This window comes from Phyllostomus hastatus, unplaced genomic scaffold, assembly GCF_019186645.2.
Source record: "Phyllostomus hastatus isolate PE091 unplaced genomic scaffold, TTU_PhHast_1.1 phas_contig_80, whole genome shotgun sequence".
NCBI classification, from domain to species: Eukaryota; Metazoa; Chordata; class Mammalia; order Chiroptera; family Phyllostomidae; genus Phyllostomus; species Phyllostomus hastatus.
The window spans coordinates 1,989,196-2,014,910 of NW_025333960.1; the positions used below are offsets into that span (position 1 = coordinate 1,989,196).

Genomic DNA, 25,715 nt, shown 5'->3' on the forward strand with positions numbered 1-25,715 from the left:
GCGACAGGACGTCGGCGTCCACCTGCGTCTCCGACGCAGGGGGCGGGCCAAAGCGTGGGGCCTCGCCCGCGACCCGGAAGGCATCGCCCACGACGTCTTGAGAGCTCCCGACCTCTGGTGCTTGGCTGCAAGTACTACCCTGACCGTCCTGACAAGCAGTTTGGGACCTGAAGGTGTCGGTGCGGGCAGTGAGGACCAGCCCCAAATGCTGCCTGCGTGACCAAGCCATTTTAAAGGTGAGGCAACTGAAGTTCAGAGCCTTGTTTCCCGATGCCTTACTGTCTTATGAGTGGACAGTCAGTTTCAGCTTTTCCAAAAGCTCTTAGGCTGAATACTTCAAGCACAGAAACGCTCAGAGAAGGAACTGTAGGAAGCCACTTCTGAGGTTACAGTAGGAGTTATCCTCACCGAGGGGAGTTAAAAATAGAGGGATGTTCTAGATTAAAGAACGACTTTTGTAAAGATGTAGAAAGCATGAATGGCACAGTGTGTATCTGTAAACAATTTCGTAGTTAAGGTTACACAGTTTGTGATGCCCAGGAAGGGATAATACTTGAGGTTGGAGAGCCCTGGTCTCGAAAAGATCTCCCAGATCTTTCTAGGGAGTTGCAGCTTTATCCTGAGGGCACCGGAGAACCACGGAAGAGTTTTGAGCAGGTGAGACGAAGGCCAATGTGGGTTTTAGGAGAATCCCACAGGCTGCCCCGTGTGGAGGTGGATTGAACCAGGTTGGAGGCCGTTGGTGTGGTCTTTCCTCTAGTTATAGGCAGCTCAGGCTAAGGTAGGTCCCTTGGTAAGCAGAGCAGGGCTAGGCCTCAGCCCTTTTGTTACTTTTGTGTGGTGAACAAGCATCTTTGGGTGGGACCCAGACCATGGGGCAGGAGGAATGTTGGGGACTGAAAATATCCAAGGGATATTTAGGATATGGAGTCTGTCAACCTTAGGGATTGAGGACAGCAAAAGGGAAATACCTTGGATGACACCAGGATTGTGGTTTAGGAGACTAGGCCGATGATGACACCACCTCAGATGCAGAATGCAGGAGGAAGACAAGTGAGTTTTGGGGGAAAGCAGATGAGTTTGTTTCTGGCAGTGGTAATTATGGGTCTTGCATGGAGATATCTGGGAGACCATTTGATAATTCATGTCTGGGACTTGAGAGGGAGTTTGGGCTGTAGCCGTAAATAGCCTTAGGAGAGGTTGGATAACCAGATAGTGTAGTGAAGAGAGAAGAAGGCTTAGGCCTAGAACCCAGGAAACCCTAAGTGTTAAGAGGCACCAACAGGATGGTGGGCAGGATTTGGGATACTGGGAACCACTGAGGGAGAAGCCAGAGGAGAGATGGTGGATGGGATTGTATTATTTATCTATTTAAGTGTAACAAATTATCTGGGAATCTAGCAGGTTAAAACAATTACTGCTTAGTATCTCAGTGGCTGTGGTCTGGATATGAGTTCGACTTGGCTGGTGCCTCTGCCTCAAGGTCACTCACAGGCTACACCCAGCTCAATTTAGGGTGGTCCTGCTTCTAAACTCCCTCATGTGGCAGGTTTCAGTTCCTCCTTGACTGTTTGGTGAGGACTCAGTTTCACACCGGCTCTTGGGTAGAGGCCATCTCAGTTTCTTGCCATAGGGTACCTCACAACATGGTAGCTCACTTTGCTCAAAGCAAATGAACAAGAACATGAGAGAAGCTATACAAGACAGAAGCCATGTCTTGGAGGTGACATCCTATCACTTTTGCTATATCCTGTTTCTTAGAAGTCAGTTATTAGGTTCAGCCCACTAGCCAAGGAGATGGGATCATTGGGGACCAACTCATAAGCTGCCCGCTAGGGGAGTCAAGTTCGTAGATGGGGACTGTACGTGACAAGCTGTCAAGAGGTCAAGTTCGGTAAGGACCAGGAGCCAATGGTCGCCCTGGCAAGAGCAAGTCTCTGCTGGGTCAGTGTCAGACACCACATTGGATGTGTTGAGGAGTAGGGAAGTAAGAAGGGTAAATTCAAATAGTTGTTTGGAGAGAGAAATGGCTTATGTGTCTTGACCCAAAGAGATGGAAACTAACATGGACCCACTGGATACTATAGTCAACAATTAGATCTAGTGGCCAAAGGTCTCCTTCCATGTTTGAAAGCCATTGTGGCCACTGCCAATTTACTACAACATGTAGAATAGATAATGAAGGTCTCTCCACTGACTTTTCATGTTCCTCATTCAGTGGAAGATTTACTTAACTCATACTCAGCACCTCTCTGCTAGCAGACTAACCTTCTACGAAGTTCTTTCATTGTCTTTATCTAATGTGACTGTTGCTCCCTATAATACTCTGAATTCTACTCTTCTTCCTTTGTTCTCCAACAAAACCTGTCATGACTGCCTGACATTAAGACCAACTACCAACTCCTCAAATTGATTTACAGGAAACACCTCTTGAAAATGCTAAATTAGTTGGGTTTAATGATGGTTCTTACCTGAAATATGAAATAGCCACTATGGAGCAGGCTGTGCAGTTGTCTCAAACTAAGACCACTGAGGCCAGTTCAATGCCTTAGGGAATTTTTGCTCAACAAGCAGAGCTCTATGCATTAATTTGAGCTTGCAATTGGCCAAAGGTAAAACAGCTAACATACATACTAGAGCAGGTTCACCGTTGGTATTACCCATGACTTTGGTATGCTCTGGAAACATGATTCTTGACTTTTTCCAGACAAAAGATAAAAAGCAGTTCTTATGTTCTACAACTCTCAGAGGCTAAATCTTTAGCAATCATAAAAGTCCTGAACATTCATTGGTAATCACAGAGGAAAGCAAAGGTAATCACTTGGCTGACACTGCTGCTAAGTTAGCAGCATTAAAACAATATCAACCCCCCAGTGGAAGCACTTATGCTACCAACTGAAGCAACTGGAGATTTAAAAGATATGGAAGCACAGCATTTAGATGTTCAACAAAACAAAGTAATGATTAAAACAAGGCTGTAAATTTGACCTTGAAAGAAACTTACCGGTAGGTCCCAACAGTGACCCCCTTCTCCCTGATTGCCTACAACATCACATATTACATTATGTATATGAGTTAACTCACTGGAACCCTGACAAATTGGTTTCTTGGGGAAAACAGTCATGTTAGAAGTCATCTCCATTTTCAATGATTTCATACTTTTTTTTTCTCCCAGGAAGTCTGTACTGTCTCAATGATAACAGACCAACGATGTATATCCTAATGGTTGATCATTGATGCTTTCTAAGGAAAATCTTGATCAAAAAGAGGAAATGTGAAATGTAAACAGCAAAATGAACTTGATATTGTCAAGAGAGCAATCTAAAATGGAGCCTTGCAATAGATGTAAGAAATTAATTTTGTGTAGCTTAGTATGTCTGCTTGTCTCCACCAATCACAGTTTTTTTCAAAGCAACTTGTGTAACCCCTTTGGGTACCCTCCTTTTTTTTTCTCCTTATAATCTCTGTTCCTTTAGCTCCCCCTAGGAGTGTAGTTGGATTTCCACCCAAAACTGTGTCTCCAGATTTATAATAATAAAAAAAATCCCACCATATCTTTTGTTTCCGTTTTAGTTCTCAAAGTTAATTGACACCCACTAGGGCCTGCAATAACCTTTACACAGCATCTTTTCCCACCACATATGCCTCTAATATCATAGGGTCAGTGAGTCCTATGGTCTGTGGGACCGCCCTTTCTTGTTGTGAGCCTCACTCAAAGCTGGAAGCCTTTTATGTCATGCAGACATGTATAGGCCAGAGCAGTAGTCCCAGGTGTAGAATATACTGCCTCCAGTACCCAAAGAGTGGGTTCTGGCATGGTACTCCCTTTTTTTTTTTGATGGGGTGTGCAAGATGCAATCATTTGTCTTTTGCTTTGGGAGAGATATGCCCCAGACTATTAGACCCCTACAAACTTCATAGGTGTGGCAAGTCCCCAACATGGGGTTTATCTTTTGTTTTTGGGAGCAAAAATGATTCATTAAGTCTTTATTTATTTGTTACTTTTTGTTTATCCTGCCAGATCAGCAAAATGTGATTGATACAATAAACCAGTGCAGTATATTGCAAAACAACCAGACAGCCAGAGCCGTTCAGAGTATATTATGACAAAATGTTGGAGAGTGACCATAGACCTGGGTCAAGATCCTGCTGTTCCTACCTGTGAATGCCAGTGGTTTGTGATAGGGAAGGTTAGATCAAAGGCTACCCTCCTGAGACCATGTTAATCTGTGTTAGCCGTGATGGTAGCTGTGATGGTAGCACAGCAGCTGTAATTAGGGCCAGTACTTGATTGCAATCCACTACCAATCTCTATTTTTTTGAGGCCAGGCTGATGGATTAAATAGGGATGTGATGGGGCCTGACCCTTTCCACATGTTTTAGGTTTTTAAGGGTGGCACTAATTTCTGCCATTTTCCCCTGGTATGGGATATTGGGTTTTTTGTTTGTTTTATCCTTACTGGAGGGCTTTTTTTTTCCTTTTAGAGAGGAAGGTAGAAAAAGAAACATCAGTGAGAGAAAGATCAATTGGTTGCCTCTAGTAAATGCCCCCACCAGGGATCAAACCCAAAGCCTAGGTATGTGCCTTGACTGGGGATCAAATTGGCATGTCATTGGTTTATGGGATGATGCTCCAATGAACTGAGCAAGGCAGGATATTGTTTTTTATTTATCCTGGTTGGGGAGGGGGGGTGAGGGGAAGTGTCAGGGACTCTCACTTTACTTTCACTTCTATGAAAACTGTTACCGCTCAAACCAAGGAACCGAAGTGGGCATTCTGCCAGTTATCCCAGTGATCTATTCAGCCTCCTGGCTACTGCTTTGACCTCAATGGTTATATGGTGATTGTACCCACTTTGCTCCTAACAAGCTGAGCACTACCATCTTGTTTCTACTATTTGGGCACCCCCATTGCTATCAGTAAACCAGTTCTGTAGAAGGACCTCCCTGTGCCAGCCGTGGATGAGAGAAGATGACCACCCCAGAACCTGGTGTAGGGTAAGGAACAGAACCTGGAAGTCAGGTCTTTGTTTATTAAACTATTACTTTTTGGAGTTTTTTGATGCTTTACTATGTCTTCTGTGTGGTAATACTATAGTGAAGTAGCCACTGCCTGCCATGAACGGAGGGGGTGAAATAGAAAACCCTCGGTTATTCTACAAATAAAATCTCACAGAAGCCTACATGTGGACCTCAAAATTCAGAGTATAAAATGCAGAATTGTGCATTGTGATAGTAATAGCACACTTTTTTTTTCTCTCAGGAAGTTGTACTGTCTCAAAAAGCATAAAAGTTAAAAATGGAGGGTAGTCTGGTCACATTTACTCCATTTCTCCTCTGGCACCTGGTAGGAAAGAGCTTTCCTGCTCTTGGAAGTTAGAAGTGGCCCAGAACTTGCTTTTACCAATTAAATGTGGTTTGGAGTGATGTGTGTAACTTCTTGGCAGAAACTCTATTTGCTGACCTTGACTCCCCACAGCTCATTCATGAAGGCAGGTGTGGGCATGGAGCACAGCCTATGCAGGCTGACACAGAAACTGTGCATTCTGGCCTAGGGCCAGGCTGGGACAGTCCTAGATAAACCAAGTCCTAATTGGTCACAGGGTGGTTACGTTCTAACTCTTCCCATTTTTAATTTAACTTAATTTAATTTTTCTAAAGATTTTAATTTTAGAGAGAGGGAAGGGAGGGTGAAATGGAGAGAAACCTCGATGTGAGAGAGAAACATTGATCAGGTGCCCCTCGCACCTGCCCCATCTAGGGACTGAACTCACAACCCAGGCATATGTCCCCACTGGGCATCAAACCAGCAACCTTTCGCTTTGTGGGATGATGCCCAACCAACTGAACCACACTGGTTAGGGCAATGCTTCCTTTTTTAGAGCAGGACCTAAGTGAAGAACAGGGCCCAATGTTCTTAGGTCAGAGTTGCTCAAGAAACCAGACATGCAACAAGCCAAGAAGCAGGGTTTTTTAGTGGGGAATAGGAGTGAACGTGGAGCCAACCAAGGGAGGTTAAGACTTGTTTGGTTGTTTTTAGGGCAGAGTTTTTAAGCACAAAAACCCACGAAGGTTAACTGATTGGGGTATCAGTGTCTGACTGGCTAGAGCTGGTTGCTGGGTACCATTTCTGTTGACCATTGTTCTTGATACATCTTGTCAGGCTCAAGTTAAAGCTGCATCCTGTTATGCCAGATAGGCCCACCCTAGACCCCAATCTTAGCTGGGCGTCTGTTTGTCCTGGGTAGGGTTAGCAGGCAGTTTCCCAGGCAGGCATTTTCCCATACTACACTTTCCCACTGTACATACAGTTTTCCCACCTGGTGATTTTCCTTTCTCCTAGTCCTGCCTAGGTCTGTCACATGTCATTCTAGCCCAACTGTGAGGCAACTTTTATCATGGGATGTGTATCTTGAACTCACTGTGGTAAGTGGGTCTCTAGTACTTGGTTGCAATCCACCATTTGCATGAGGCACTGAGTCAGCCTCAAGACATACAGGGAATGTGATAAAGCACAGTTCTGTCATCCTGAAGCTGAGAGTCTGATGGGGGGAGGTGGCGGGGGGGGGGGGGGCTTATGACTGGGAAGCAAATAAATGAATATAATGTTAGTGAGATGATCCTCATAAAGAAAGAAGGGTATTATGTGACAAAGACTAGACAACTACTTTAGCTGGGATGTCAGGAAGGGTGTTATGTGACAAAGAGCCAGCCCCAGGCAGTGAGCAGATGTGGGGACCCGCAAGCAGGCATACTTTTGCTATAGTCAAGGAAGAGAAACAGAAACCACTGTGGCTTGAATGAATGGGGGTGGGTGGGTGAGAAATGAGAACTGGAGGCAGGAGATGGGGGGAGTGCAGGCCATGAGGGGTCAGCGTGAGAAGAGGCAGGAGAAAACAGCATAGGTGTCAGGAAGCCAGGGACAGGGAAGGCTTCATGAAGGAAGTTGACTGAAGAATTGTTGAAGTTAGAAATGTAAGTAGGAGCCGTTCAAATTCCACCTCTAGGCTGTGTCATTCCCTATTTACGTGGCTTTGGGCAAGTTATTTAACGTCTCTAAGCCTCCTATTCCTCCTTCGTAAAAATGAGAGTAGTAGTTTAATAACCGCCCTGCAGTGTTGTGAAAATAAGTGCCTGGAACGTGGGTGGTGCTCAATAACGCCAGTGCACTTTGTTGGAGGTCGTCCTGGCAGTGGCGCGTAGGTGGAAACGCATCATTCGGGGGCGGGGCTGTCCCTACTCGACCTTCCTTGCTTTTGTGACCACAGGTCATCAGGCGGGACTGCCCCCTATGCTCCTCCTCAGACCGTCAGGCCCTAGTCCAGCCCGGAGGAGGATCGCTAGCTAGAGCGAACTGGTCCATTGATAGCTGTGGACAGCTGGTAGGCGCGGGGGCCGGGGTGGGGGGGGGTGGGGGGCGGTTGGAGAGGTTGGAGAGGTGTCAGCGTCCACGATCCCGACCGTCTTCTGGGGAAGAAACGCAGCTGCTTCCCAGCTCTGCAGGGGCTTCCAGTCCCCTCTCGCGTGCTGTCTCTTTAAGAGTTTCCGGCTTACTAGGCATCTGATTGGCTCTGCTGAGTGGGCCCTCTTTTCTATGGAGCACCATTTTATAGGATATTGGGGGCTGGGGTGGGCCCGAGTGCTCCTAGTAGGGATCTTGGCTTTTTTTTTTTTTTTTTTTTTGCAGTTTTGGCTGATCTGAAAGGACGCACCTTCCTTTCCGGGTTGCCTCTGTGGAGAAGAGCCGCACGGTGTCCTGGGAGCCAGTGAGGCCAGCTCACTGACCTCGCCTCGCCTCCCTCTCCTAACTCTCATTTCTGCGGAGCCGGCTGCCCGTGGCTCTTGCGACGTTCCCGGACCCCAGCCGCCTGTCTGAGGCGCTGGAGGCCAGAGTCCTGCAGCCTGTGCAGGGTCCGCTCATTAGTGGGCGCGAATGGGTGACGTGGCGGGGCCTGAGCGTGGCCCGGGTCCCTCAGGTACCAGGGGCCCTCTGCTCCACAGCACGAAACCCTACCGAGGGGCTGCTACCTTTACTCCAGAGAGGTCCCCGGCCTTTGCTGTACCTACAGCCCTTCCCCGACCCTTTCCTGGGGAGTAGGCCCTGGAGTCTGGGTGCATCTAGGATCTTCCCCTGGCAGTTGTGAGGGAGCCCGGATCTGGCTGGGAACCCCGTCTCCATCACCACAGCTGGACCAAGGCCCCTGTCCCTGTTCCTTCCTCAGTGGTGTGATCACTTCCTGCTCATGTCACAGCTTCAGAGAACACCCTTAGGGAAGTTTCAGAAGGCCAAGGGGGCCCCTGGGTGTGAGAACTAAAAGGAAGAGGAGTCGAGGTAACTGGGAATCCCATGGGGGATGGGAGGGAAGGGAAAGCCCTGGGATTGGTCAGTGACCACACATATAGCAGCACAGGCCCAGGGCTGTGGCTAGTGAGCAGGGCATGCTCACCCTGCAGCTTGAGGCTGTGCTGGAAGAGATATAGGCCAAGACACCCTTACATCTGGGCCTGTGTCCCCATCTACTAACAGGGTAACAGAGCCTGCCTCCAGCTTTGTTGTGGCATTCAGCAGCCTGAAAGGGGCAGTGGAGCGTTGTTTATGTGCTGAGGCTGCAGTCCTTTCTAGGTTTTGCTGTTGCATGAGGGGCTCTCTAGAAGGCTGGAGAATTCTGCTTCCACAAGACTAGGAGGAGGTGGGGAGTGACTATGCCTTTCAGTCTGTAATGGGGATGGGGCTCTGGGGTCCTCTCAGATGGTTCCTTCTCTCCCCAGAAGGGCTTAGCTGCACTGTGCTGGGGATTCAGTTCAAATCATAACATTTGTTGAAAACTAATATTGTGTGTGGCCCTGTTCTAGGCGATTGGGTCATGAGCACACCTGGGTGGATAGGCAGTAAACAAATAAATGCACAGCTAGGGCCACTTCAGACAGAGGCCAAGTGCTGTAAAGAAAACACAGGGTGGGCTAGCTGTGAGAGATGGTTAATGAGGGCTGCTCTGAGGAGGTGGCCGGAATGGTGAGGCAATGCTGGAAGAATAAGCTTGGAGAACGAAATGAAAGCCAGGGGTTGGAGAGTGGAAGAGAATATGGCAGAGCAGTAGGCAGGGGTAAAATCAGGTTGGGCCTTGAAGGCTAGGGAAAGGGCCCAGGGCTCCTCTGCCTCTTGTGGGTTCTGGGTTGGGCTGCTGGCAGTTTACTAGGAGTTGGCTTCTCAAGGATAGTGTCCACCAAGGCTAAGGGGTTTGAAAGCTCAACAACCTGCTAGGGTTTGGAAGCACTGTAAGGCGTAATAGCAACTATAAAGAAGTGTAGCCTCTCGGCTTTCTGATTTCTCCATCTAGTAGGGGTTGCTCCAGGGCACTCAGCATCCCAGGACTACTTCCTTTGAGAATCCCCTTCCCCATTTCTCTGGTCTGGTCTCCACTTCTTCTCTTGTGTTCTCTAGCCTTCCCATCATTCCTATTCTTAAGCCTGCAGACCCCTTCCCTGTCTCTTCAGGGCTTGTGACCCCAAGCCAGGAGCCCAGGGGCGGAAATGTGGGGCAGCAACTTTTTTAAATTGATTTTTAGAGAAAGAAAGGAAAGGGAGGAGGAGGAAGAGAGAAAAATCAATTTGTTGTTCCATTTATTTATGCATTCATTGGTTGATTCTTGTATGTGCCCCAACTGGAGATTGAACCTGAAACCTTGGCATACTGGGATGGCACTCTAACCAACTGAGCTACCTGGCCAGGACCTGGGACAGTAACTTAACTCCTCTACGCCTTTCCTTTCCTCTATAGAATGGAGACACTAGGAGTTTAGAGGCTGGTGTAATGGTTAAATGTGTTACAAAATGTAAAGCACTTGGCCCCATGTCTGCACATAATGTTCATAGTTTCTTTCTTTCTTTCTTTCTTTCTTTCTTTCTTTCTTTCTTTCTTTCTTTCTTTCTTTTTTTAAGATCTTATTTATTTATACTTAGAGGGAAAGGAAGGGACAAAGAGAGAGAGAAACATCGATCTTGCATGTGCCCCAGCTGGGGACTAGGCCCAAAACCCAGGCATTTGCCCTGACTGGAAATCAACCAGTGACCTTTTGTGGGACAATGCCCAACCAACTGAGCCACATCAGTCAGGGCATGTTTTATATTTTCTTAAATCATAGCTTCAGTTAGTTATTTTATGAGCTTTTGTAAGAATGGCAGTTCTGGTGTGGGTGACGGCCTTTTAACTCAGAGCAGTGGCACCATCAGGTAGTGTGTTAGAAATGTGAACTGTCAACCTGCCCCCCAAGCCTGCTAGAGCTGAACAGCACTCAAGTCTGAGAAGCACAGCTTCTCATCTCAGGTAAAGAAACTGAGGTCTGGAGAGGGTCACCTGGCAAGTTGCTCTTTGAGATCCTGGGCTCTGGAGACAGATACCATGAGTTGCCCTGTAGGTGATTACCTGTCTCTGAGATCTGTACTTCTCAGGGAGGATAATATAAGTACTTCTCTAGGACAGTCGGAGGGCTAAGGGAGTGTTCTCTGCTGTTACTGAAGAATTAGCTGGGGAATTGGAAGGAAGTAGCTGACATTCTCATTCGTCACCTCAGACCCTGTAGTACAAGTGGATTTGCAAGGGGCCCTTGGACCTGTGACTGAAATTCTCTTCATGACCTTACCGGTCCCCCACCCCCTGTGCTCTCTTGGGAATAAAAGCAGCAGCTAGCTTTGTGTGTGTGACCTTTTTGTAGACATTTACTTCTTCAGTCTTATTTGGTCCTTACAGCAACATTGTAAGGTGGATGTTACTGTCCCTCTGACACTCAAAGGGGAAGTGACTCACACAGGGTCATATAGCAAGTTCATGTTAGAGCCAGAACTGCGACCATGTTTGCCCAACTCTATAATTTGTGTAGCTTGAATTTTTTTAGTGGTAAATTCGAGAAATCAGATTCAAACTGGCCTGAGCAGAAAATGGAATTTTTAGATTTTATAACTGAAAAGTCCAGGGGGATAACTAGCTTCAGGTGTGGCTGGATCCATTAGGATCTGTCTGCAGAATCTATTTCCATCTGTCTCTCAGCTATACATTTCTCTGTGTTGGTTTTATTCTCATGTGGGTCTCATATATAGGGTCAGAGTAATACAGGTCATGCTTACTGCTTTCAGCAGAAAGTGTGTATCTTTCCTAGTTATAGCAGAAGACTCAAGGCTGATTCTCATTGGCTAGGACAATGAGCATCCTAATTGAGCAGGTTTAGATCACATGCACATTCACTGGAGTTGTGAAGGAGTAGAGTCAGCTGTACCTAAACTATAGGGATAGATACTGGGGGAGCTGAAGTGCCCCCTCAGGAAAATAGAGTGTTGGGCAGGCAAAACCAAGAGAAGCTCCTTCTGAGCCTTCCCACTCTGGACTCGTCCAGCTACCCCATGCTCCTTGCCCATTTTTCATCCCCCCTGGTTTCTCTTTGCTACAGGGGACTTTAAGCTTCCTTGTGACTCCTGGGTGCTTGGCCTGCCCCTGCTGGGGCTGCTTGACATTCCCTATGCCAGAGCTGGTGTGGGGGCTAAGTCCAGAAGTTTGGTCCATATGGAATGGGGCAGAAGGGGCTGTGGAATCTCTCTCCTTGTCTTACAGTCACTTCCAAGTTATCTCAGGTCACCAGAAATCTTGAGGGAGGTGGCGTATCCCCTGCCAGCTGTAAGCTCCCTGTGCTCAGCTTGGTGGCCTAGTCCTCAGATGTGTGCAGCATGGCCACAGTTAATACCTCAATAGCCATATACAAGTTCAGAGAAGGGGGCTTTTTTCCTTGGGAGTGTTTGCTGGTCAGGGAGGAACACTTTTCTCAGGAGACTCCACAGCTGACATTACATGTTCTGCCTAACAGCTGCTGACAAGGAAAGTGGGCCCCCCTTCTTGACTGACCAGAGCTTCTCTGTAGTGCACTATCAGCCAAAGGGAGGACCATCATTTATTTGGTAGACTGTCTCATGCATTGCAGTACATTCAGCAGTCCTGAACTCTGTGCATGAAAAATATGTAGCACCCTGCCCCTGAAGTCCCTGTATCAAACTAGAGCACCTGTGCACCCTGCTGAGGTATCCAGTATTGCTCTATACAACCACTGACTTACACTCATTGAGGTTCAGCTTCTGATGTTAGAGGGGCCCTGCCCAGAGTGTAGGACATCATAGAGGGGCACCCTGGAACAAAATAGCAGCTTGTTAGCAAAGAAGTAGGGGGTAGTGTCTGATGGAGATGCCATGGGCAGTCTTGGCCTCTCAGCTGCTAAATAACCAGGAGCTCAGGCCAGACACCACGTCTGCCTTCTGCGTGTCTGTCAGCAGGTCTTGTGTTCTAACTTCCCGAAGGTATCCTGCATCCCTCCACTCTATCCCACTGCTACCTCTAGTGAAGCCACTATCCTCTTGTGCCCAGGCTGGAGCCGTAGCACCTGGGTCTCTCTGCTTTTACTCTTTCCCTGCTTTTAGTGCATTGTCCACAGCAGCTGAGTGATCCTCTCTACAGGGAAATGGGATGCTGTCACTTGCTTTTGGAACACCCTCTTTGGGGCATTTAGAATAAAATCACATTGCATGTGGTCATGTGGCCCTGTCTGATCTGACCTCACCAACGTTTCTGATCTCATGTCCAGCTACACCGGCCTGTTTTTTGCCCTTTGAACAGGCCAAGCCTGTTTCTATCTCAGGACCTTTGTGCCACTCTCCTCTGCTTGGTATGCTTTTCGTCCAGATTATTCCAAGGCTGGCTCCTTCTCAGTTATTTGGATCTCAGCTCAAATGTCTTGCTGCCTGACAGCTCAATCTGAGGCAGCACACCTTTATGTTCCCTGGGATTCAGGCTTAGCTGTTGAAACAAAGGCTGAGATAACATGATTATTCATGTCTGTTGAGTGATAGTCTGTGTGCAGTCTGTTCAGGACAAGAATAGAGCCCGGTCATGTCTGGAACCCAGACACCTTTCTTATTGTTCTGTTATCCTCAATATGTGGCTTCTGTCTTGTGATCTAAAATGGTTGCTCTTGTTCCTACCACCACATCCACATTCCAGCCAATTGGAAGGGAGAAGGGCACAACCTGAAATTGGCAAACCTTACTATTCTCATGTCCACTTGGATAAAACTTGTTTGTGTGGCCACGGCCCTGGGAGAGTGGCCATTGTTCTGGGAAGGCAAGTGCAAGCTAAAATCCAGGGACTCTATCACTCCAGGAAAGGATGCATGTTGGGGATTGCAGCAGTCTCTACTGTTTACCATCCTTCTGTCCCACACTTATGTGCTCTTCTTATCTCAGCACTTATCTCTAGGACAAGTTTGCTTTTAAAGTATGGGCATTTGTACTGGCTGTAGGCCTCCCCTTCTAGAATGAAGATCATGTGGGGGCACTTGTGTACCAGCACCTGGACTTCTGCCTGGCTCACAGTAGGTACTCTGCACCTCCTATAGGTGGTGAAGAATGCATGAATGAGGGAAGGGGCGGACTTCTTTGCTTTTCTTATTAGTAGATAACAAAGAAGGAGCCAACTTTTTTCTTTGGACCTATTATGTGTCAGGCATATGTTCTCTTTAATATTTTTCACTGTTGATATGTCCTCAAGTTGCAGGTGGGCATGTGATCTCAGAGCCAGTCATTGGCTTGTGGAAGAGAGGGATGGAGGGGCTTGAGCCCCAGGTCTTAGCCTAACCTTTTGGAATCTTCTGTCCCTTTAAGCCGGAGGTAGCACTTTTGTTTCATGGCTGTAAGAAAAAAATGAGGATGTCCCTGCATCCCCTCCAGCTCTGCATTGGGCCTGCTGTTGTTCAGGGATGGTGTTAGTGACAGATAAGCACTGGTTCCTGTTGCAGTGCTGCAAATCCTTCTTTCCAACAGGTACTAAGTATCCTGGACTGCTCCTTCCTGAGTGGGAGACCTGTGCTCTTGGTGTGCAAAAAAAATCTCAAGTTTTTAAATATTTACTGAGGTGTAACCCATACAGACAAGTACACGAATGATAGGTCTATGAGTCAATGTATTAAGATAGAGAGCATGCCTGTACACCCACCACCATCACCCAGATCAAGCAACTAGAAGCTGGTGTGCCTCCCTCCACTCCTCTGCCCGCTATCCTCTACAAAGGTGACTTTTACCCAGCTATGTGCCTGGGGTCAGACTGCATGTCTGCCCCTGTACATGGCTCCCTCGCATTCATATCTACGAAGCCCTTTCATGTTGCTGCCTGTAGCAATAATCCATTCTTTTTATTTCTGTGCAGTATTCCACTATTTGTGCAAACTGCTATTGTCATGAGGCTATTATGAACATACTCAGAAGTGGAGATGTGGGTCATAGGGCCCAGTCTGTTCAAGTTATCATTTTAAATGCTGGCATCTGTTACATCCTGGTGACCAGGCCATACCTGACTCACCTGCCCTAAGCCCCCCGAGTTCCCCGTGGAAGTCTCTGCCACTGTCACTGCAGGACCAGCTCTATTGTTACCCAACCTGAGTCCTGGGACCTGCAAGCCTGCCTCAGTAGTCAAGGGTGGCTCCAGGACTCTAAACTACTAGGTCTCTTGTCTTCCAGGCTGGACTTGGACCTCTCATTTTCAGATCATCACATGGGCGCTTGACTGTGCCATCCCCTTCCACTCACACTGCCTCAGCAGTTCCTTCTACCTCCCTTCACAGTACCTCCTCTTCCTTCACCTTCTCCACTTAGAGACCTCCATGCATCTTCCAGGGACAGTGCAAGTGTTCCCTCTATTTGTGTCTGCCTTTCCAGGTTAGGCAGCAGAGGGAGACAAAGGCTGAGGGCCACCTGAAGTGTGCACGATACCCTGCTCTGGCACTTGGCAGCTGTGATTGCACTTCACCTCCAGATGGGTTCTGCATGGTTTTGGGGGATTGGAGCTGAAGCTCAGCTACTCAGGATTTAATGTGTGTGGGTTGTTGGAGGCACTTGATGTACAATATCGCAGCATGGACATTATTGTTACCCCCATTCCAGGGGTGGGAAACTGAGGCACAGGATGAACAAGGAGGTAAGGGGCAGGTGAACCCTGTCTTTCCCCAGCCCCCCAGGATTGGAGGGACTAACTGGGGTGATGCCAAGTAGCTTGCATTGCTGTGCCTGGCACGGGGGCAGGCTCAGTCACTGGAGGGGGCATTCTTTTATTGTTTGGGGGTCACAAGACAGCCTGAGACAAGGGACTGGGTCACTGTGTAGGGGTTGGGTTGGTTTGGGCCATGTATGGGAGTGCCATATCTCACCTCCTGCCTGGTGTGATGGGGAATGGGCAGCCCCTCTTGTATACCACTGGGAGCCTTAGACCCAGAGGCCCAGGACTATACAGCCTCTGTACTGCTAACATGGTGGCTCTCACTCCCCAAGGCCAGCTGCTGGTGGGATGGAAATCCTGCAGGAGGTGATATGGACCAATGGGAGCACAGTGCTGCCCCAACCTCTGGCTCCCAACATCAGTGTGCCACATCGCTGTCTGCTGCTGCTCTACGAGGACATTGGCACCTCTAGGTAAAGCAGTCACAGCCTTGTTGGGCTAGTTGACTATGTGTGAGTGGGTTTTCCTGGTGTGTGTGTGTGTGTGTGTGTGTGTGAGAGAGAGAGAGAGAGAGAGAGAGAGAGACACAGAGAGAGAGAGGGAGAGAGAGAGGTGGGGATAGAATGCAGACATGTCCTCACTGGTGAGCTGGTTTCTATACCTGTCCACTAGGGTCCGGTACTGGGACCTCTTGCTGCTCATCCCCAATGTGCTCTTCTTCATTTTCCTGCTCTGGAAGCTTCCATCTGCTCGGGCCAAGATCTGCATTACCTCCAGCCCTATTTTTATCACCTTCTATATCCTGGTGAGTTTACTCCAGTTGGTGACAGAAGACCCAAATCCAATTGGCTTTAACAAAAAAGGGAATATTAACTGCCTCTGTAATGAAAAAGCAACTTCAGGTATGGCTGGATCCAGGGGATTAGGTGATGTCATCAGGACTCTTATCTCTCTGCATCTCTGCTCTCCTCTGGCCTTATCTCAAATGAGTTCTCCCCATATGGTGTCAAAGATAGCCAAGAGCAGCTTTGAGCTAATATCTTACCTCCCTGCCAACTCTAGCCAAGTACCTCCAGTGTACACCTGGACTTCCTTCTGATTGGCCCACATTGGATTCTGTGTTCAGCCCTGAGCCAATTACAGGGACTAGATGGGAAAGAGATATTTTGGAGTTGGGAAGTTGGGTTTAGCTCAGCCAGACCAGCAGAGGATAGTGGTGCCTGGAAGAAAATTGGGAACCATTACTAGAGGGAAGATAAATGGAGTCTGGATAGGGGAAAAATACCCACTAAACCTCCATCCATCTGTCCATCCATCCATCCATCCATCCACACATTCTGTGAGACTCTTTGGAACAGACTTCCTGCCTATTGGGAGAGCCTATATTCTCCTTATTCAGTGGTCTTGGTGGATGTTACCTAGGGAAAGTATGGCTGTGGTTGAGTAGGCAGCCCCAGGTACAAGTCCAACATGTAGGGTGTCCAGCTCGCTGTCTTCAGGGCTCAGGCCTGACTGATAGGAGTCCTCCCCTCTGTGCCTCTTAGCTATCACTACATGAGAGCCAAGTGGCTCCCTGGTCTCCTTCTTGTGGCCTGAGTCAGAACTTCCCAGTCAGAGGAGTGGGTAGTGGGTAGGCAGAGAGGCAGGGGAGGCTGTTGGTGATCTCTACTCTTGTGAGGTAGTATTGAATAGGGATGGGGATCAAGGCCTGCTTTCTTCTCTTTCCTCTCCCACAGCCTCTCTGACCATGTACTTTTTTGTGTATTTGTTCAACAAATATTAAGCACCTACTATATGTCAGGCAGATGCTCTTTCTGGGAGAGCAGGCAGGGAAAGGGGACCCAGGGCCAATTACCAGGAACATGAGGCAAGGCAAGGGGAATCAGCACTGGCCCTGCCCTCTTCCTCTTGAAGACTTTCCATGGAGAGGAGGCAACAGTAAGTGTGCACTTAGGTAGACTACCTCCAAATTCCAGCTGTGCAGAATGAGACTTTGGGCCAGTGGCTTGACCTCTTGGTGCCTCAGTACCATCCTATATGATGTGTGTTGGATTTGATTTTGCTTGTGGCACTCCTGTGACCTCCACATGACAGTGTGCACAGCTCCTGCCCAGTGGTGGCTTGGCATATGGTAGGCACTTGGCAGTTTGTTGCTTCTGCAGCCTGCCCTGCTGAGTGGTATAGGCCTCCCCAAGTCTTGGACATGGCTTTCATGGCACAAAGGACAGAGTATGTGTATGAATGTGGGCTCTTTTATTTGTATCCGTCAGAATACCAAACTTAAAACCCACAGAAGCCAGAAGAAATATACTGACTGAGCAACTAATAATCCCAGGGTTTTGGGTATGGCTGGATTTGGAAGTTCAGTAATGCCGTTCAGCACTATCTCTAGCTCCTTCTCAGCTTGGTATCTTTCTGATGGCCCTGTCTCTAGCAGTCTCCTCCCTTTTGGCAACCAGGCAGCCCAGCAGCTCTGGGCTTGCATCCCCTCAGCTTCCTTTCCCAGTGATTGCATCTGATGTTTTGGCTGAGACTTTTTACTCAATTCCCTTGGGTCCCACCCCCATCCCCAAGTCAGTGGAATGGCATACAAGAATGGCCGGCCTTAGGTCATAGGTCAGTCCCTGAAGCTAGGAGTAGTGGGGTCAGCCTCTCCCCCCAAACCATGTGAAGGAAGAGGGTGGGAGAAAAATGAGGCTGATACTAGGCTGACAAAAGCCACAGATGCACAGGCACTTCTGAAAAACCTACTCCTGTGCACCTTCCTCGTGAAGAGGGTCTGTGATGCCTCTTCTTTGTGGCCTGCTTTCCTTCAGCCCTTGCATCTCAATTCAAACCATCAATATGACAAGACCAATAGCAGATGGGGACCTTGACCCTAGTGGGTGTCAGGCACACTTTTACATTGATTTACCCATTCAGCCCCCCCCTAGTGATCAGATGCAGTAGGTGCTATTATTACCTCTATTTTATAGATGGGGAAACTAAGGCATGGAGGTACCATTGATTGCCTGAGATCACAGAGGCAGGAAGCAGCAGAACTCGGATTTGAACCCAGTCAGTCTGGTTCTACCATGTCACTAAACTAATCATTCCATAGCTGGGACACTGAGGCCAAAGAGGGGAAGAGCAGGCCAGTGGAGGGTGGTCCCCCCACCTCCTGACTTATTTAGTTTGGAGTCCTTCTACTCTTAAGGAATCAAAACTATTGCAGATGTGAAGTGTGGGTTTGCTGTCCCTGTGATTCCCAGAGGCCTCATTTCCCAACTCCACAACACCCCCCTCTCATCCGCCAGGTGTTTGTGGTGGCGCTGGTGGGCATCGCTCGGGCCGTGGTCAGTATGACGGTCAGCACCTCGGATGCTGCAACTGTTGCTGATAAGGTGTGGCTGGGCCTGTTGACAAGGGGGGTGCTGGGCACTGGGGAGATGGGTGACGGGGACCCCAGGCTGACACTCTACCTACTCTGTGTCCAGATCCTGTGGGAGATTACCCGCTTCTTCCTGTTGGCCATCGAGCTGAGTGTGGTTATCCTGGGCCTTGCCTTTGGTGCGTCTGCTGCTGGGGCCAATATTCTTTCTGCCCCTCCCTGGCTGGGGTCAATCCTACCACAGTTACCTGGACTGAACTCCGCTGACTTACCAGCATGTTTCTTCCAGGTCACCTGGAGAGCAAGTCAAGCATCAAGCGTGTGTTGGCAATCACTACTGTGCTGTCTCTGGCCTACTCTGTCACCCAGGTAAGAGGGGTTGAGTGGGGCAGGGTAGCCTTGGGGGCTCCCTGGAGGAGGCCTACAACCACCAAGGGCCACGTATCCACTCCCTCCTGGTCCTGGGTAAAGGTTTGAATGTTTAGCAGGTGCAGTGTTCTCAAATTTTAAGTATATCTAAGGAGTCACCTGGTGTGGTTATTAGCAAGGCAGGTTCTGGAGGCCCCTCCCAGATTCCCGTGGGGTGGGGTGGGGGAGGGTGGGGGAGGGGAGGATGCCTATCCCCTGTGGTTTTAACAAGCAACTTAGGTAGAAGAATGTAGGTCTACTGAGCCCTGTATCCAGAGGCCTCTTTCTTAGATTGGGACAGGGATTGATCCTTGCCCAGCTCTGTTCCCTGCCTCATGCTAAGGCCTATGCTGGGTACTGGAGCTAGAATGGGCAGGGTTTGGTCAGAGAGCAGGCTGGAGCAGGAACCTCTGGGGGCCAGGCTGGGGCTGGGCTTGGTGTGGTAGAGAGCATCTGGGGCTCTGCATTCAGGAAGGCCACAGGGAGGGGACTTTCTAAGTAGCCGAAGTCTGAGAGACTCTCTCCTGTCTGCCCCTGCAGGGGACACTGGAGATCTTGTACCCTGATGCCCATCTTTCAGCTGAAGACTTTAACATCTATGGGCATGGGGGCCGCCAGTTCTGGCTGGTCAGCTCCTGCTTCTTCTTCCTGGTGAGGCAGAGGATGGGCCTCAGGCCTGGTTGTGGTGGGGTTGGCTGGGTTGGTTGAGGCCTGGCCTAGCTCTGGGCCTGGTGCTCTTCAGCACCCTTCTCAGCCCCTGTCTGTCTCTGCAGGTATACTCTTTGGTGGTTGTGCTTCCCAAGACCCCTCTGAAGGAGCGTATCTCCCTGCCTTGTGAGCCGCTCTGGGACACTGCTGGGTGCAGGGAGGGAGGGGGCAGTCCCTTTTGGACTGCCTGCTGGCTAGCTGGAGAGCCCTGGGTGGGAGGGAGAGAGGGAGGAAAGGAGAGCCAGCCCCCCCCCCGGGCCCAGGGATCCCGGTAAGGCACTTGGAATGAAGTGGGAATGAACTGTGAGGAGAGGGCAGGAGCTCATGCCTCCCACCTCCCAGCGAGGAGGAGCTTCTATGTGTACGCAGGCATCCTGGCGCTGCTCAACCTGCTGCAGGGGCTGGGAAGCGCGCTTCTCTGCGCTGACATCATCCAGGGGCTCTGGTATGGAGGCTGGGGGAGCTGGGACTGGGAGGCCCTGCCCTCTTGGGGAGGTCCCGCCCAATGAGGCTTGCTCTGACCTGCCCCCTCCCCCAGCTGTGTGGACGCCACCACGTTCCTCTACTTCAGCTTCTTCGCACCCCTCATCTACGTGGCCTTCCTCCGGGGCTTCTTCGGGTGAGTCCTCCCACAGGGGCCACCGGGCTGGTGGGCTGGAGGTCTCGGCAAAGCTCGAGCCTTACCCGCCCACTGCCGGGGGTTGGAGGGCTCCGGGAGCCCCCGCGTGGCTGCCAGTGGAACCGCACCTTCTTCCTGTGCTTGTGCACCTGCATGGTATGATGGCCTGTAGGGCTTTCCTGCTCCAGATGCAGAACAGACAAGGCGGAGTGTATATGTGTACACATGTAGACACATAAGTCTATATATATATAGACATATATATATACACATACACACAAATACATGTGCACACATACATGCAGATCTATGCATGCTTGTATATAAATTCATATATGCACACACATATAACCACATATGCATATATACACATAAATAGATATACATGTACATACATGTATCCTTTCTCCACAAGAGAGACTGGCTATGCACATTGTTCTGTGCTTACTGTTTTAATTTAAGAATAGATTAGCTCATTCATTCCTTTAGCACACATTCACTGTGCCAGGCACAGCTGTAGCCACAGGTACAACTGGCAACCAAATATACACATATTCTTATGCTCATGGAGCTTGTATTTTAGCTGGAGGTGACCAGGCAGAGGAGCAGGGTTGGGGGAGTCCACTGTGTATTTGAGCATGGGATGGGGTTCACTTTTGTTCAAATGTGTGTTTGGAGGTATGTTAGGGAGATGGGTTGCTAATGATGTACAGGATTAAGGGTCAGATCCCAGACCTCTGAGGTGGTGGAAGTTCAAGCATTTTTCCCCAACCCCACCCTTCCCCACTTGCCAGGTGGGGTGGAGGAATCTTCCTCCTGAATGGGAAATCTAGGAGAGGGCTTTAGAGGTGGAGTGAGAAGGGCTAGATTGATTGCAGCCTATCCTGGACCTGGCCTCAGGCTCCTGTTTATAGGTTAGGTGGAGTGCTTTCTCCCTTGGAAAGTAATTCTGAGGATTGAGGGATTCATTGAATTGAGAGTGGATAGTTAAAAGCTTCAGGGGTAAAGGTCACAGCCAATATTTACTGAGCACATTGGGCCAGGTACTGTTTTATGCTGTTCACCCTCCATAAAGAGCCTCTGAGGTTGGGGTTGTTGCACCCATTTTGGGTGAGAAAGCAGGCCCAGAACCTTTTACATAAGCACACATAGCCAGGAGGAGGAGGGTTTTAGTCATGTTGGACTCCATAATTCAAGAAATAGGTACCTCAGGTTGGGTGTTGGGCAGCCATTAGTGCATATTCTCCTGGTCTTATGGTCTCATTGCCCAGTGAGGGAGGTCCTTTCTGGATTCAGACAGTAAGTTCCCCTGCCCATCTGTCCTCCCTACCAGCTCGGAGCCCAAGATCCTCTTCTCCTACAAATGCCAAGTGGATGAAACTGAGGAACCAGACATGCACCTGCCCCAGCCCTATGCTGTAACACGGCGGGAGGGTCCAGAGGCAGCAGGTGCTGCCAGCACACATTTCGACTCAGCCGGCGGGGTGTCCTACCTGGATGACATTGCTTCCATGCCCTGCCATATGGGCAGTATCAACAGCACGGACAGTGAGCGCTGGAAGACTCTCAATGCCTAAGTGCGGTTGTCCTGGTTGGAAAGAGTGCTGGGGCCCATGGAGGGCAGATGGAAGAGGAGGTCAGGTAGCACAGAGTCCCTGAAGGAGGAGGATAAGGTCATGAGACCTTGTGGGTGGCAGCAATGTGCAGGCCCTGTTCTTCCCACTGGGCCCCTAGTTCCCCTCAGCCGCCTCTGCTCTAGCTGCCCCTCTCCCTTCCATCTGCCCTTGCCCTGTTCTGCAGCATGGCCCAGACTTTGATCTCCCAGGGCAAGGCTTGGCTAGACTAGCTGAGGGCACTTCTTTTCTCCCAAGGAGAAAGTCTGGGCATCTTGGACTGATCCCCTCCCTACAGCACTTTGGCCTTCTTAAAGCCCACTCTGGTAGGTGGGCTGAAGAGTGTATAGTTTCTTGATATATTTTTTAATAAAAATGAAAAGGAGTAGAAGGTGTTGCTGTGGAGATTCTGCAGGAGTACTGCGACTGGTTCCTTTCAGGAGCTCAAGGGCCAGGGTATTCAGATGTTCTGGCAGATCCTTCTGTATCCTGAGCCCAGGGAGGTCCAACCAAGGAACACTGCTAGCAGGTAGGCCCTGCTGGCTGCTGGGAGGTGGAGTGAAATCTGACCCTAGCCATCCCCATTTGAGTGGAGGAGACAAATGTGGAAAAAGATTTGTGTTTCTGTGGACTTTTTTGTTGCCCTGTTGAAGAGTGTAGGGGTTGGAATAAACTCTTTGGGTCCTGTCCTATCTCTCCTCTTTCTGCTCCATTGACTTGAGCCATCCACTCCTTCCTGCAGTTCCAGTTTTACCCTCTGTAAAAGGGGATAAGAAGCCCTGTCCTGCAAGGATTTTGTAAGGACTAGAAAATAGTGTGAATGACTGGCATTTGGGAATGTAACAATAATGATAGTGTATTGTTTTTAGCCTTTAGAATAGAGCTTGGAATGCAGTAGGCACTCAGAAGACGGGATACTGGGGGATGATATTCATGATAAGAATGGATGCAATGAGGTAAAATGGGGAAAGTCAGAGTAAAACAATGGGTTGGTAAAATGAAAATAAGAGGAAGATTCCATGTGTCCATATTACTGCTGGTGTAGCTAACTTTGGCTTTGAATTGTTTGGCAGCCAGAGGAAGAAGGGAGTTATAATTCTATAATTTCCAGTGTCAGAAAGGAGGAGGTCTTAGCTGGGGCTGGGAGTATTGAGGGTCAGGCCTGGCACTCACCTCCGCTGCTGCCCCTTTTCTCAGGAGTGCATGAGAGCACCGGCTCCAACACAGTTTGTGATAGTGGGAACAATGTGCCAATCTCCCCAGGACCGTGGGCCCAGAGGGCTGACAGTGGCATAGGGATGGCAAGGGCAAAGGCACAGCTGGCTAGCCGGGCTCCCAGTTGAGGGGACCCCAGGGCTGCTGGAGGATCCTGGCAGGATTCTCCACTTGGTACACTTTGCTACAACCTCACAGCATTTGAAGAATCCTGTTGGGTGAGAAAGGAAAGCCTTCAGAGTGTTGGAGGCCACATGGGGCAGTGGTGGGGGCTGACAGTCAAATCCAGAGCTGGGTTCAATATTGGGAGCCTTTGATGCTTATACAATCTAAGACATCATAGTGACAGCCTAGTTTACTCAGTGAGATTACTGAGTAAGCAGCCAAGTCCTCATGGAGGTGTGAACAGAAGAAAAGAGGTAAGTTAGAAGCCTGCTGCTTTTTTGTTCTGACTTGAAAGTTTGTTTGTTTCTTTAAATAAGTAACACATGTAGGTGGCAAAAAAAAAAAGTTCAAGCAACAAGGGTTATACAGTAGGAGGTGAATCTCTGTGACTTTGACATTCAGTTTTCCACCCTGCCTCCCAGAGTCACTGTGAGGCTGGAGGTGGGTGGGTAGGGGTGTCTGTAGTCTTGTGGAAGTAGGTGTATGTGTGTGTGTATTACCCCTGGTTTGAGAATATAAATGCTCTGTAGCTTGTTTTCCCCACTAGATAATTGATCTGGTAGTGATCATTCACTTTGGCAGTGGTATGTATCATTATGGATACGTGGCAATTTATTTAACCAGTCCCCTCAGGATAGGCTTTTGTTTCTAATATATTTGACAACAACAAACAATGCGGCAACAAAAATTATTATAAATAAGCTTTTGGTAACTCATGTAAGTATAATTGTTAGAATACACAATCTTAATTAAATTGTTTTATTTAGTCTTATAGTCTTCTGGCAGAGATTAATAGCCATTTTCCAATATGTACTCTCCTTTTCCTCCACTGTAATAGAATCCCTGATTTTTAGCTGGATACACAGCTGCCTGGAATAAAGACTATATTTTCCAACTTTCCTTGCAGGTAGGTGTGGCCATGTGACTAAGTTCTGGCTAATGGGATGTAAGTGTGCATGCAACTCCCTCAGAAAGAGGGTAAGCCCTGTTTCCTGCTGAACTGGGCTGTGGTTGCAATGGCTGGATTGTCGTGACCGTTTGAATCATAGGGTTATCTTGGGAATGCAAGCCTCCCATGACAGTGCAATAAGATAAAAGGAACTCATGTCCCTGATATGTGGCACATTCATTACAACCCTGGGTTTCCTGCCTTCAGGTGATTTTCTGAACAAGAGCGAGAAATAAACATCTGTCTTGTTTAAATTACTTTGGATTTTTTTTCTTATAGTTGAACCTAATCTGAACCAACACACCTTTCATAAAGGCTGGACTAGTCTAGTTTTAACTCCTGCCAGAACAGCCTGACCAACACTATGTGCTGTTCAAATTTTCCAATCCTCCTGAGGAGCCCTATTAATGTCTGTTCTGCTTGGATCACATCTCGTGTGCTATGCATGGGTGGGAGCAGACATTATGTAGAAGAATGGCCAGGATGTCTGGGTTCTGGCAGCCACAGTATGATGATGGAGTTCACTAAATGTGGCCCAAGTTTCAGTCTTACCTCCTCAATGCTGCTGCTCATGGGCTGTGGACCTTGGGTAAGTCAAATCCTTTCATAACCCTCAGTGTCCTCATTAGTGACGTGAGGTAGCAGATGACTAGTTGCTACCTGATATCCATTTTTCCTCCTTTAGTAACCACACCCTGATGTTTTATGGGTTAGTGAAGCACCCAGGTAAAAGGTACCTCCATTGCAGTCACTCGTGTAAATAAGTTCTGGCCAATGGAATGTTAACAGAAGTAGAAGAGACATTTTAGTAGAGACTGTTTCAAAGGTGCTGACTCAGCTAGATGTACTCTTTTGTTCTGCCTCTCTCCTTTCTGCTTCATGGAATGCAGATATGATAACTGATTCTCCAGCAGGTATATTGGATGATGAAGCGACTTTGGAAAGCTGTTCGGCAAGAATGATCAAATACAGGGGTTCCCAACCCTCAGGCCACAGACTGCTAGTGGTCTGTGGCCTGTTAGAAACCAGGCCAAAAAGCAGGAGGAAAGCAGCAGGCAAGTGAGCTAAGCTTCTTCTGTATTAACAGCTGCTCCCCATCGCTCACTTTACTGCCTGAAGATCAGTGGCAGCATTAGATTCTCATGGGAACATGAACCCTACTGTGAACTGTGCATGTGGGGGATCAAGGTTGCACACCCCTTATGATCATCTAATGCCTGAGGCTGTGATGCTAGCGCTGGGGAATGGCCACAAATACAGATTATCACTAGCAGAGAGGTTTGACTGCACAGAGACCATAATCAATTGTTTGCAGACTCATCAAAACCCTACCAGTGAGCGGCAAGTGACAATTAAGCTACCCCTACCCCAGTCCGTGGAAAAATTGTCTTCCATGAAACCAGTCCCTGGTGCCAACAAGGTTGGAGACTGCTGATCACATAGATGAAATAATATCTATCCTTACTGATAATGGTGATGTTGCACCAGCATTAGACTGCTTCCAACAGACTTCTTTTACATGAAACAAACTATCTTGTTTACTTGTTTACGGCAAACCCAGTCCCAACTGAAACACGTGGGGAAGATGGTATGCCTACCCCCATGGTCATTTAAGGGAGACAGCATAATTTTTCAAAAAAACCTAA

The 25,715-nt window shown here is 48.6% G+C and overlaps 1 protein-coding gene across 5 annotated transcripts; it reads left to right on the top strand.

Moving 5' to 3' along the window:
- The first annotated feature begins 72 nt into the window (after window positions 1–72).
- Window positions 73–24,804, top strand: TPRA1 (transmembrane protein adipocyte associated 1). 5 transcript variants are annotated; one of them, XM_045850152.1, is made up of 13 exons: window positions 73–236; window positions 7,269–7,382; window positions 7,688–7,976; window positions 15,355–15,495; window positions 15,695–15,827; window positions 18,319–18,405; window positions 18,499–18,571; window positions 18,682–18,761; window positions 19,341–19,451; window positions 19,574–19,634; window positions 19,851–19,953; window positions 20,047–20,127; window positions 21,461–24,804. In XM_045850152.1, exons 4-13 carry the CDS (start codon window positions 15,371–15,373, stop codon window positions 21,702–21,704), a joined length of 1,098 nt encoding a protein of 365 aa, XP_045706108.1. In that variant the 5' UTR covers window positions 73–236; window positions 7,269–7,382; window positions 7,688–7,976; window positions 15,355–15,370; the 3' UTR covers window positions 21,705–24,804. The 5 variants fall into 5 exon arrangements, with proteins under 5 accessions (XP_045706108.1, XP_045706105.1, XP_045706107.1 ...); XM_045850149.1 differs by lacking the exons at window positions 7,269–7,382; window positions 7,688–7,976 and adding an exon at window positions 3,176–3,345; XM_045850151.1 differs by lacking the exon at window positions 7,688–7,976.
- The last annotated feature ends 911 nt before the right edge of the window (window positions 24,805–25,715 follow it).

What these genes read in the sequence shown, in the direction of transcription:
- TPRA1 (XM_045850149.1), top strand. An exon ending in GCTCCTGCTTCTTCTTCCTG is followed by an intron (nt 19,452 to 19,573) that starts GTGAGGCAGAGG and finishes CTGTCTCTGCAG; the next exon opens with GTATACTCTTTGGTGGTTGT. An exon ending in GGAGCGTATCTCCCTGCCTT is followed by an intron (nt 19,635 to 19,850) that starts GTGAGCCGCTCT and finishes CCCACCTCCCAG; the next exon opens with CGAGGAGGAGCTTCTATGTG.